This window comes from Leucoraja erinacea, chromosome 28 (assembly GCF_028641065.1).
Source record: "Leucoraja erinacea ecotype New England chromosome 28, Leri_hhj_1, whole genome shotgun sequence".
In the NCBI taxonomy this organism is placed as follows: Eukaryota; Metazoa; Chordata; class Chondrichthyes; order Rajiformes; family Rajidae; genus Leucoraja; species Leucoraja erinaceus.
Genome location: NC_073404.1, coordinates 9,426,656 through 9,439,232, shown reverse-complemented (window position 1 = coordinate 9,439,232; position 12,577 = coordinate 9,426,656). Strand labels below are relative to the sequence as shown.

The following is a 12,577-nucleotide window of genomic DNA, read 5'->3' as shown; positions in this document are numbered from 1 at the left end:
TACAAATACAGCTGTTATTCAAGATCTAATTGAATGTGGAGCCAAATGGGCTACTCCTGCTCCATTGTACAATAAACTTTAAGGCTAACTGCTTCAATAGCAATGAGTTTGTTTATTCGCTCGATTACATCTGATCCATGCACTGTTGATAAAACATCAGTTACAAGATACTAATTCCACCACCATCACCTCCAACAACATTCCAAGCAAAAAATAATTTCAATGTGAATTACCAGAAGCTCCTGCTGAATCAGCCAACTCCCCTTCCTCCAAATCCATGTTGTTACTGTATTCAACATCATTCTCCCCAAACCTGAAAAGTAAAAGGTTGAAAAGATCTTGGTTGATCTTCATGTAATATCCAAACTTTAAAAAAAAGCAGACATAAATATATGGGATCAACACGAGTAATAAAGACTGGAGTACAATTCATAGTTTATGTAATATCTACATTAGTGAGTAACCCATAGTCCGTTATTTTGGGTGCTACAATGTTAACTTTGTGAAAGTACTCAAGGGGAATGTTCCTCCCAAAACTCGTTATTGTCAGACCTACCTCCTTCTGCTCATTATTAGTCAATAATGTGGACCGAACTACAGGTGGTATAATATTTTCCAACCTTTTTATGTCAGGAGCAACTTCATACAGCCACATGACCAGCAACTATGGATATTAATCAAATTATGATTTTGCAAATAATGACAAGTGAAATTTTCCTTGGTGCCCGGTGAAGTGATCTATTCAGATCAGGTACAGATTAGTGAGCACCTGCAACCTTTTACAGCCTTGTTCGAGGAAATTCTTGCACGCTAAAAGTTAATCTGAGAGACAAATCCAACTCTTTCCATCAGGATTACTGGATATTAAACTAGAAGCAAGAACTTTTAGTTTTCACCCAGAAAACACAAGTAAATTGAAGTACTATGCCGCCACTTTTTCTGAAAACAGTTTAATGTTCAAGCTGAGGTTTTCCTGCTAATGCCAGTACCATAACTGGAGGGGTGCTTTTTTTTCACATCGAGAGACTTCAGCCCTCTTCCCCTCCCACATTCCTTTGTAAATTGCAGAGATGACCTGCAAGTAATAGTTTTCCCCCATTAAGATTCTTGTTACAATGGTCAGTTTTTTCATCAGGTAAATAGCAGTACATGGACTTGCAGAGAGTCGATACGATAGGACAGAACTTTATTTATCCCAGGAGGGACATTGATCTTAGGAGGTAAATTGGGAAGGGGGTGGGGAGTCAGTCTTGGTCTGCTCCACGACAGATGGGGGAGGAGTTGTACAGTATGATAGCCACAGGGAAGAAGGTTTTCCAGTGGTGTTCTGTCCTGCATCTCAGTGGACCTAGTCTGTTGCTGAAGACACTCCTCAGGTTGACCAGAATGTTATGGAGGGGGTGAGCTGTCAAATACTATAATCAGACTATACTGGAATGTACCAGATGATAAAACTGGCCTTTGTAATGTCAGGAACAGCTTCTTCCCCTCTTTTTATCAGGCTTCTGAATGGTCCTTCCATAAGCTAGGGTAATGTTCGATTCATCTCTACCCCACTGAAGACATTGGGGTTTGTCTTTGGAACTGATGTACCATAATGCTGAACTACAGACTGCACTATTATACTCGAGTATCTATGAAATCTATTTGGATAGTATGCCAAGCAAAACATGTCACTATACCTCTAAGAATATTCACTAGGCACCCAAGCATGCAAATTATAAAGTATCTATCTATGGTGTTCACTCCAACTCGGGGTTGAGTGCTGCCATCTGCTTCATGATGTTAGCCATGGTGTTAGCCATTCGTCATGATGCAGTTTTACTCATAAGTAAGCTAGGCGGATGAGCAGTCCTCTCCCAAAGCATGTTGTATAGAGATATATGATCTACAATCAGAATTAAAGAGCAATTCAACGGTCCACCGTATCGGAAAATTAAATAAGTGAAAGCACACCAACGTTCATTTATTAGTGCTTCATCACATAAGTGGATAATAGTATTGTCAATAAACAAGAGACTAATGAGAAAATACTTGCATAGTTTCCTCATCGATGTCATTTTCTTCTGTATTACTCGTTGCCGAGGAGCTAGCAGATGAGCTGCTGCCGTCAAGTTGGTTCAATTCATCATCTACTGTGAGGAATTCTATGTCCAAATCACCATCAGAAAGATCATGCTAAATAAAACAAATTTGTCTTGTTAAAATCCCCCATGTTTTTTTCTAGCACTTCATTAATGCTCAATGTACTTTAAGGACTTTGCTTATATTTTGAAGTGTTCCAAGCAAGTATATTGAAAAATCATCCAATGATTTAAAGGCATTTCAGAACAAACACACTATTCTCAGATGAGCTCTCTGAACAATTTCCTGAGAAAAGGACTCCTTTAGCAGGCAGAAAGAAAGAAGGCACTGCTAACTTCTGATTGAAGGGGCTTTAGCGGTTTCAAACATAAAAAATTAAAAAAAAATAGAAAGCATGGACTTACACTTTATACACTTCGAATTGAAAGATTGGCAAAGCTTTCCCAGTTGAAACTAATCACCTACATTTGAGTCATCCTGCAGAATCTTGTCATCTTCCTCCTCCTCTTTGACCAGGCTGACAGCCAGAACAGAACAAGCACCCTCTGCTGGAAGATCTTCATTACAAATGAGCTTTTTTGTCCTGGTATCCAAGCAGTCATTGTTTTGTGGGCTCAAGTGCACATTTGGTGGCGACAAGCTATGAGAGGCCCTGTTACGCGAAAGTTCAATGGCCAATCTCTGCAGAAGCCAAGATGGAAAACAGGAAAAATGTAGATGGAAGACATATTTAAAATATATATTTCAAAATGTACCAAATTATTAGATGCACTCCCTCACCTATTTAAGAAGGAACTGCAGATGCTGGAAAATCAAAGGTACACAAAAATGCCGGAGAAACTCAGCGGGTTCATCAGCATCTATGGGGCGAAGGAGTTAGGCAACATTTCGGGCCAAAAACCCTTCAGGTTTTGGCCCGAAACGTTGCCTATCTCCTTCGCTCCATAGATGCTGATGCACCTGCTGAGTTTCTCCACCATTTTTGTGTACCAACATTTTTTGTATTTACTTTCATTTCAACTGAGGAATATTGGAAGAAATCTTTAAATAGATAGTTCTATGGAACAGTTTTAGAGTTCTGTGCAACAAATCAAGTTTGAAGAAAACCAAGTTAAGCAGCATTATTCATCCTTCAGGGAGGGTTGAGACCAACTAATGTCACCCATTTCCATATGAAGTGGGATCATATACCCACTTCAATTGGGAATATGATCCAATCAGGAAAATTGTTCCACAGAGAAATAACAGCAGTTTGATTACCGTTACAAAATTGATTAAAATATCCAAAAGATGTTAAGTGAAGAAATCTAAGTTACCAACATATTTTAGATATCAGTACACTTAAAGCAAGCAACAAATCTGTACGTTGTAACATTTTCTCTTTCTCCCCATCCGGTACAATTATATTCATGAGACAGTCATGAAGATACTCTGCTATTTTGCTGTGCATCTTTAAACCAGCTTAGAACTTAAAAACACAGTCGAATCAAAGTATCTCATAAGACAATTATACTCTAAAATTCCAGTTGATATCTCAGTGTTCATCACAGTCGTCTACATTCCACCGCATGCGGACACCGAAGTGGCACTATCGACCCTACACGATGTGCTATGTCGACACCAAAACTAGAACCCTGATGCGGCTATGGTGGTGGCTGGAGTTTTAACAAGTCAAATCTCAAAAAGGTCATGCGCAACTTCTGCCAACACATCAAGTGGGCCACCAGGGAGGAAAGAACTTTCGACCACTGCTACACGCTGTTCAGAAAGGGTACAAGGATGATTCTCTCCCTCCTTTTGGAAAATCTGACCACGCTGCCATCTTCCTGCTGCCGGAGTATAAACAACGGATAATACTGGAAGCGGCAGTGACGAGGGAAGTAAAGGGGTGGTCTGACCATTCAGAGGCCATGCTGGAAGATGCACTGAGCGATGTCGACTGGAATATGTTCCAAGCAAGTTCCAGAGATATCAGTGAGTTCGCGGAAGCAGTCACGGACTTCATTGCAACAATAGCCGATAACATCGTCCCCACGGTTAGCATCTTTCCTAATCAAAGTGGACAGGTCCATTCACGTTGCCTTGAATGCTCGCACCGCTGCTCACAACTCCGGCCTGGCATCCAGCAATATGGACGACTACAATGCAGTGTCCTACCGACTGCGAAGGGCAGTGAAGGACGCAAAAAGGAGGTACAAGGACAGGATGGAGTCACCGATGGACCAGACACCTTTGGCAGGGGATACGGACTATAACTAACTACCAGAACAGCCCTCCCTCAACCGGAAGTGCTGGCACCTCTTTAGCTGATGACCTGAGCTCCTTCTACACACGATTGGGGCTGAACACTCCCCTGTGTGCCTGGGTCCTGGACTTTCTCACTCCCAGGCCCCAGGTGGTCAAGATGGGAAGACATACATCCAACCCCCTCATCCTGAACACAGGATCCCCCCAGGGTTGTGTCCTTAACCCCTGGGGGGTGTCCTACTCCTGCACCTATTTTCTATGTTTCTTCACTTGACAATGATGGCAATCCTGACAAAAGTGATCAAGTGAAAACTTCAACTGCTTTTCTTTTCAATGATGCAGTTTAAAACCATTGCTGCAAATGTTCTTTTCAATTTGTTTTAACATCTGCAATATGTTGTCAAGTTTTCAGCAGTGGTCTCTCCACCCCACTTTTCATGGGTCACTCTTAACACCAAGTGTATTCATTTTATAATAACATTTGGATTTTTTTTCCTATCCCGTCTTAATCCAACCTCCCCTCACCACCCACCCCACCATCACCACCTACATTCATCTTTTAACTTAATTAGTTAGAAGTGTTATACAATTGCTTCTCCTGTTCACAGGTCACAGCTGCTCATTGCACTTGCCACAAAAACACTAAATTTAGAATTTTCACCACGAAGAAATTAAAAATTTATGCATGCAAAAGTCAACATTAACTATGTAAGATGTTAGATTCTCACCTACAGCAAAAAAATGACCTATAGCTTCTCCCAAATTAATTGATGAACAGCTTTATTTCCTCCAGGTCAGAAAAACACAGCTGGTGCAAAATGTTTGAAGCAATCAAAAAAAGACAACATAAACCAATATCACCACAAAACTGCATTTGAACCAGTTTAATGGAAAATTAGATTTACTTTGGAACTGTAAAAAATACAAAATATTGCTACAAGGTCAAGTTTGAAGCAAATACCATGTGTAATTCCTGATAGCAATACAATAGAGGGTGTGCTGCAGTCATAGGAGATTATTATTTGAACCGACAGAACCAGTGATCACAATGTCACTTCATGCTGCTTAAATTCCCAGTTGAGTGAAGGATGAAGGTAGATTACAGAAACTGACCTCTTTGAGATTGTTGATTTGTTGGATGTAACCTGTTTGAGTCACCTCAAGTTGGCTGATGTACCAATTCTGGTCACGACATTTTTGGTAAAACGTAGGTGCGCGCACTTGGTACCTGTACAATTCAGACAAGGAAGGAAGTTTGTCAAATCTGGTATTTTAGTTGAAGTTTTAGAGATTTGGCATGGAAACAGGCCCTTCGGCCCACAGAGTACATACCAACCATCCATCACTCAATCGCACTAGTTCTATGCTATTCTACTTTCATTCACTTACAGCCAATTCTAGAAAGACCAATTAACCTACAAACCCACACGTCTTTGGGATATGACAGAGTGCTTGGAGGAAAGTCCACATGGTCACCAGAGAACGGGTAAACTATACGCAGACAACCCAAGTTCACTATCAAACCCGGATCTCTAGCAGAGTGAGGCAGCACCTCTACCACCATCTCTAAATTCATTTCTAAAATTCAGCCAAATACAACAATTACAAAAAAAATATTTTACAGATCTGGAAGACTAATACAATTTGCATTTAGTTCAGAGAAGCAGTAATACTGTATGGCAATCATTCTTCCACAAGAGCCAGGTAAAGTATTTAAGAGGAAGTTAACCACATCAGGACATCAGCACAAGCCTTTGACTTCCTTGAGTAGCTTGCCTGTAAAAGTTAAGCCATAACAGGCTTCCTGGACACCATGAGGACTTACTTCAGTGTGAGCAGCCCACAGATGGCATGTGCCTCACGCACATTTGAAAACCATAGAACCATCCAAATGCACATGTCTGGGATCTTCAATGCATTAATGTCAAATGTATGGACGATTCGGATGGGAAATTAGGGACTTCATTGAAAATGGAGGGTCATTTGAGTTCCAATGTTTCATTTTTCAGCAACATTACTTTACATAACACACAAAATAGTAAACAACCCAAATTTTTGAGTTTTAAAAAAAAGTAGATTTAAGTGTGAAAATGTCAATAAATTAATGAACGCAAATACATCTGAGGAAATTAGACACATTTCCATTAATTTAGTTCAAAAGATTAATGCAAACCTGTAGCAACAGCGGCTTTTGATTTGACTAGTCAAATATTTAATTAGCTATACTACATTTCCCTATCAAAATGCCAGCCAAGAGCAAAAACACCTGAAAGTAAGGGATTGACATCTTGGCATTGTTCAAGCTACCTGCTCTATTTGTCAAGTGATTTGATAATTACGATATGTTTTGAGTGAATAGGATGCAAAGTTTTACATTGTATCTCAGTACAATGTGACAATAAAACAATAACAAGAGTCAAGAGTATTTAATCGTTATATGTACCGAAAACAGAACAATGAAAATCTTACTTCCAACAGCATAACAGGAATGCATAGTACTCATAAGACAATAAATACAAGTTTAATAAATAAATATAAATTGCAGCTCCTCATAATTCCCTTGAAATCAGAAAATAATGTAATAATACACCTTGCTGGTGGAGTTGGGCAGTCACTGTTTAATTTCTAAACTTCTTAGTACAGGTATTAATAAGTGGAGAAAATAAAGGGAGTATGGGAGTTAGGAAAAGGTTTAAAAAGCAGTACCTCAAGGGTCATAACTTCTGGTTTACGACCAGTGACACTTCTAACAAGGGCAGAAATATATGAATGGGTGGCTGATATAGGAGGCAGGAATTCAGGTTCTTGGATCATTCGGATTTATGCTGAGGCAGAGGTGAACTGCACAAACGGTATAGATTATACCCAAGGTACACAAAATTGCTGGAAAAACTCAGCGGGTGCAGCAGCATCTATGGAGCGAAGGAAATAGGCGACGTTTCGGGCCGAAACCCTTCTTTCAGACAGACCTAAACTGGATGAGGATCAATATGCACGGAGGACAATATGTTAGGTATATCAAATGTAAAAGGGTACTGAGGGGGGAGAATATGACTTCTTAAAGGTCAGAATGACGACCATGGAGCCACAGATGGCAAACATTTTAAATTAATAATTCTCATTAGATTTTACTGTGGAGAAGATCATGACAGATGAGGAATTGAGGCAAATGAGTTGGGACGTCTGGACCTGATAAGAATTAATAAAGAGCTAATTGTGGTCTTAAAACATTATAAATAGATAAAAGCCCAAGACCTGTCCAAGTTCATCCCTTGACCTTGTGGAAAGCTGGGGAAGAAATTGCAGAGGCCCTTGCAGATCATATTTGCATCATCCTTAGCCACAGGCAAAGTTCTTGAAACTGAAGAGTGACTAATTTTGTGCCATTATTTAAGAAGACCAGCAAGAACAAGTCATGGAGCTACAGGCAATTGAGCCCGACATCAGTAATGATAAAGCTACTCGAGAGAATTTTGACAGAGTGCCCACCAGCATTTGATAGACAACAAATGATCATGGGGAGTCAACATATCTTTGCGCATGCAAATCTCATAATCTGTTTGAGTTTTTTTACAAAAACCAAAAAGATTGACAAGGACAGGGCAGAGGACATTATCTATGCCGACTTTAGTAAGGCCCTTAACAATGTCCAACATGGAAGTTTAAAATCACAAGGAGATCCAGCTAATTTGATATATAACTGGCTTGATGGTAGGGGAGCACAAAGCGATGGTGGAAAGTTGATTTTCAGATTGGATGCTTGCGACCAGTGGTGTGCCCCAGGAATCGGTGCTGGGCATGTTGCAGTGTGTCTTTTTAAAAAATAAATTATTTGGTTGAGGCATGGTTTGTAAGTTTGCAGATGACACCAAAATAGGTGGTAAACCAGACAGGAAGAAATATCATGAATAATTACAGCAGGATTAGCTAGATAGGTGGGCTGAGGAGTGGCAAATGGCATTCAATTAAGATAAATGAGAGGTGTTGTATTTGGGAAGTCAAACCTGGGTGAACGGTGGCCTGGGAACTGTTGTAGAACAGGGATGTAGGAGTACAAGTACACAATTCTCCGTAAGGTAGACAAGGTGGTGAAGGAAGCATTGTGCACAATGGCCTTCAATCAGGTCATTGAGCACAGGGTACGGTTGGAGTACTTTGTATAGTTTGTTGTCACTGCTATAGAAAATGTCATTTTTGTTACAAAACATAGCACAGTGGCATAGGTGCAACACTGGGACACTGCTGGTAGAGCTGTTGCCGCAGTGCCAGAGACCCAGGTTTGTTTCTGACCTGGGTGCAGTCCGTGTAAAGTTTGCACAATTTCACTATGACTGCATGGGTGCACCCAAAGTGTGGGTTTGTTGTTTTTTTCCATGCTGTGCCTTCCAGTCAATCCAATCATACTTTATTCCTTGAAGCATAGGAGTAGGAGAGATGTAGAAAATCGGTGGATGCAGTCTTTTCTCCCAGGACAGAGGATTCAAAAGCTAGAGGGCATATGATTAAAGTGAAAAGGGAAAGATTTAAAAAGAGACCAGAGGGGTAATGTCTTCAAGGGTTGGTGCATATAGAATGAGCTGCCACAAGAAGTGATTGAGGCAGGTACAATACCTTTTGAAAGACATTTGGACAGATACAGGGATAGGAAATGTTTAAAGGGATATGGGCCTAATGTGACAAATGAGACTAACTTTGTTAAACGTCTTGGTCAGCACAGACGAGTTAGGCCAAACGGCCTGATTCTGTGCTGTATGATTATTACACTATTAGTGAAGCAGTTTTGAGCAGTTAGTAAAACTACATGGGTCACTCTGGGCCTCTAAGCTAAAGTCAAGTAACTTTCGCAGGTGCAAGTTGAAATTGTAAACAAAAGGTGACCCAGACACCTCCATTACCAATTACCAGTTTTCAATCCAAATTTTGCCGGGTGGAATCAATATTGCATTGCAATTGTATTTATGTTTAGATCCCGTCCATAAAAGATTTATCTTTTCAATTCAGGCCCCTAATATCTAAATAAAGTGGTAACTTTAACTACAGTCATTTGCTGCCACCTTCAGGTAGAAAGAGGTAATGGTAAGAAAAAAGAACAAAGATAATTTATTGTATAAAGTGCTAACAGATCTTTTACTGTCATAGACATGCTTGTTGTCATACTGGCAGCTTGTCTTTTTGTTTCAGAGATAGTTAATAATCTAAAAATATATTTATAGCCCCTGCTGCGATCACGAACTGCTCACAAATAAAATGCAACTCGTACTTCAATCAATGACCCACTTACTATGATTACACACACCAACTTAATTTGTAAAAGATGAAATATTGCTTTCAAATTGAGTAACTATTCACTGCTTACCTGAGCACCAAGGTGTCACTCTGCATATTCAGGTAACCCTCAGTGGCAAGAAGGTCCAAGCGAAAGAAACGATTGTAGCCCCAACATTCACCCACTTCAAAATCAGAGGCAAATTCTCGAATTATGTTTTTGGTTGGGTCATTGGAGACTTGATGAACCATTTCCACTCGGTACTCATACCTGGAAACACAAGGTATGGAGATCTTGACAGTTGCCACCAAAACATTACGAATGGATGGCATTCTCGTAAAACTGAAAACTAGATTTTCTTCATCTAAATTAAAAAGTTAATGAACTGATTTTTGAACTTGGGAACATTACAAGCATTTTCCACAACATCCCTTAATTGTATCTCTAGTCCGTTGCCAGATTACATTTTGTACACTATGCATGAGTCACACACAAGGTTTTATAAATAATGCTAGGATTCCAAGTTTCAATAAAGTCAAAGTGTTGTATTGTCATATGTACTGAAACAGAACAATAAAATCCTTACTCGCAGCAGCAGGTTTGCAAACGGTACTCCATAAATAATAAAAATAAATTAAAAAACAGTATAGTGCAAAACAAAAAAGATGGCACCGTAGTTTGCAGATAGTTTGCACCGTAGTTTCAAATATTTTTGCTATTCTGAAGTGAAACTGAATCATGAAATGCCTGGATAGCGTAGATGTATAGAGTTTCCACTGGTGGGAGAGAAGGGCCGGAGGGCACAGCCTCAGAATAAAAGGACATATCTTTAGAAAGGAGACAAGGAGGAATTTCTTTAGTCAGAGGATGGTGAATCTGTGGAATACGTTTCCATAGTCGGCTGTGGAGACCAAGTCATTGGATATTTTTAAACCAGAGATCGACAAGTTCTTGATTAGTAAGGATGTCAAAGGTTATGGGAAGGCAGGAAAATGGGGTTGAAAAGGAATGATAGATCAGCCATGATGGAACGGCAGAGTAGACTCGATGGGCCACAGTGCCCACCATAATGTTTGGGACAAAGACCCATCATTTATTTATTTGCATCTGTATTCCACAATTTGAGATTTGTAATAGAAAAAAAAAAATCACATGTAGTTAAATTGCTCATTGTCAGATTTTAATAAAGGCCATTTTTATACATTTTGGTTTCACCATGTAGAAATTACAGCAGTGTTTATACATAGTTCCCCATTTCAGGGCACCATAACGTTTGGGACACAGCAATGTCATGTAAATGAAAGTAGTTCTGTTTAGTTTTTTGTTGCATATCCTTTGCATGCAATGACTGCTTAAAGTCTGTGATTCATGGACATCACCAGTTGCTGGGTGTCTTCTCTGGTGATGCTCTGCCAGGCCTGTATTGCAGCCATCTTTAGCTTATGCTTGTTTTGGGGGCTGGTCCCCTTGAGTTTTCTCTTCAGCATATAAAAGGCATGCTCAATTGGGTTCAGATCAGGTGATTGACTTGGCCACTCAAGAACTGACCATTTTTTAGCTTTGAAAAACTACTTTGTTGTTTTAGCAGTATGTTTGAGATCATTGTCTTGCTGTAGAATGAACCACCGGCCAATGAGTTTTGAGGCATTTGTTTGAACTTGAGCAGATAGGATGTGTCTATACACTTCAGAATTCATTATGCTACTACCATCAGCAGTTGTATCATCAATGAAGATAAGTGAGCCAGTACCTTCAGCAGCCATACATGCCCAGGCCATAACACCCCCACCATCGTGTTTCACAGATGAGGTGGTATGCTTTGGATCTTGGGCAGTTCCTTCGCTCCTCCATATTTTGCTCTTGACATCACTCTTGATACAAGTTATCTTTGTCTCATCTGTCCACAAGACCTTTTTCCAGAACTGTGGTACTTCTTGGCAAACTGTAACCAGGCCATCCCATTTTTTAAGCTAACCAGTGGTTTGCATCTTGCAGTGTAGACTCTGTATTTCTGTTCATGAAGTCTTCTGCAGACAGTGGTTAATGACAAATCAACACCCAACTCCTAAAAGGTGTTTCTGATCTGTCGGACGTGTGTGTGTGTGGATTTTTCTTTATTATAGAGAGAATTATTCTGTCATCAGCTGTGGAGGTCTTCCTTGGCCTGCCAGTCCCTTTGCGTTTAATAAGCTCGCCAGAGCTCTCTTTCTTCTTAATGATGTTGATTTTGGTAAGCCTAAGGTTTGGCTGATGTCTCTTAACAGTTCTATTCTTGTTTCTCAGACTCATAATGGCTTCTTTGACTTTCATTGGCACAACTTTGGTCCTCGTTGATGAACAGCAATAAAAGTTTCCAAAGGTGATGGAAAGACTGGAGGAAAGACTAGGTGCTGAGAGCTCTCTTATACCTGCATTAAGGAGGCAAGTAAACACACCTGAGCAATTACAAACGCCTGTGAAGCCATGAGTCCCAAACATTATGGTGCCCTGAAATTGGGGGGGGGGGGGGGGGGGGGGGGGGGGGGGGACTATGTATTAACACGGCTGCAATTTCTACATGGGGAAACCAAAATATATAATAATGGCCTTTATTAAAATCTGACAATGTACATTTTAACCACTTGATTTTTTCTATTACAAATCTCAAATTGTGAAGCACGGAGGCAAATAAATAAATGATGGGTCTTTGCCCCAAACATTATGGAGGGCACTGTAAATTGCCTAATTCTGCTCCTATGACTCATGAACTTATTTCCTCCTTTATGTAATCCTCAGCTCCAAGTCCTCAACAATACCCATCTAATCACCTTGCTGGGATCTGTACATGGGACAATAGAGCCATCAAATTTGGTCTACCATCATGCTCTGGATACATATTCTTGAGACAATACTAACCCATTTTTGGAGAGTTTAAAAAATATTTCCTAAGTAATAGAAGCCCAAGTGATGGCTTTATAAGTGAATATATAGAATAATATA

General features: G+C 40.0%; 1 protein-coding gene across 9 annotated transcripts in view; it reads right to left on the bottom strand.

The window, feature by feature from the left end:
• The window catches only part of trim37 (tripartite motif containing 37), a 76,048-nt gene that overhangs the window by 33,367 nt on the left and 30,104 nt on the right, over positions 1-12,577 (bottom strand). For all 9 annotated transcript variants that reach the window (XM_055657664.1, XM_055657655.1, XM_055657658.1 and 6 more), the window contains 5 exons: positions 9,689-9,868; positions 5,446-5,560; positions 2,551-2,766; positions 2,039-2,178; positions 234-313 (listed from right to left, as the gene is read on the bottom strand). In XM_055657664.1, coding sequence (XP_055513639.1) covers positions 234-313; positions 2,039-2,178; positions 2,551-2,766; positions 5,446-5,560; positions 9,689-9,868 — 731 coding nt within the window. The remainder of the gene's footprint in view (positions 1-233; positions 314-2,038; positions 2,179-2,550; positions 2,767-5,445; positions 5,561-9,688; positions 9,869-12,577) is intronic.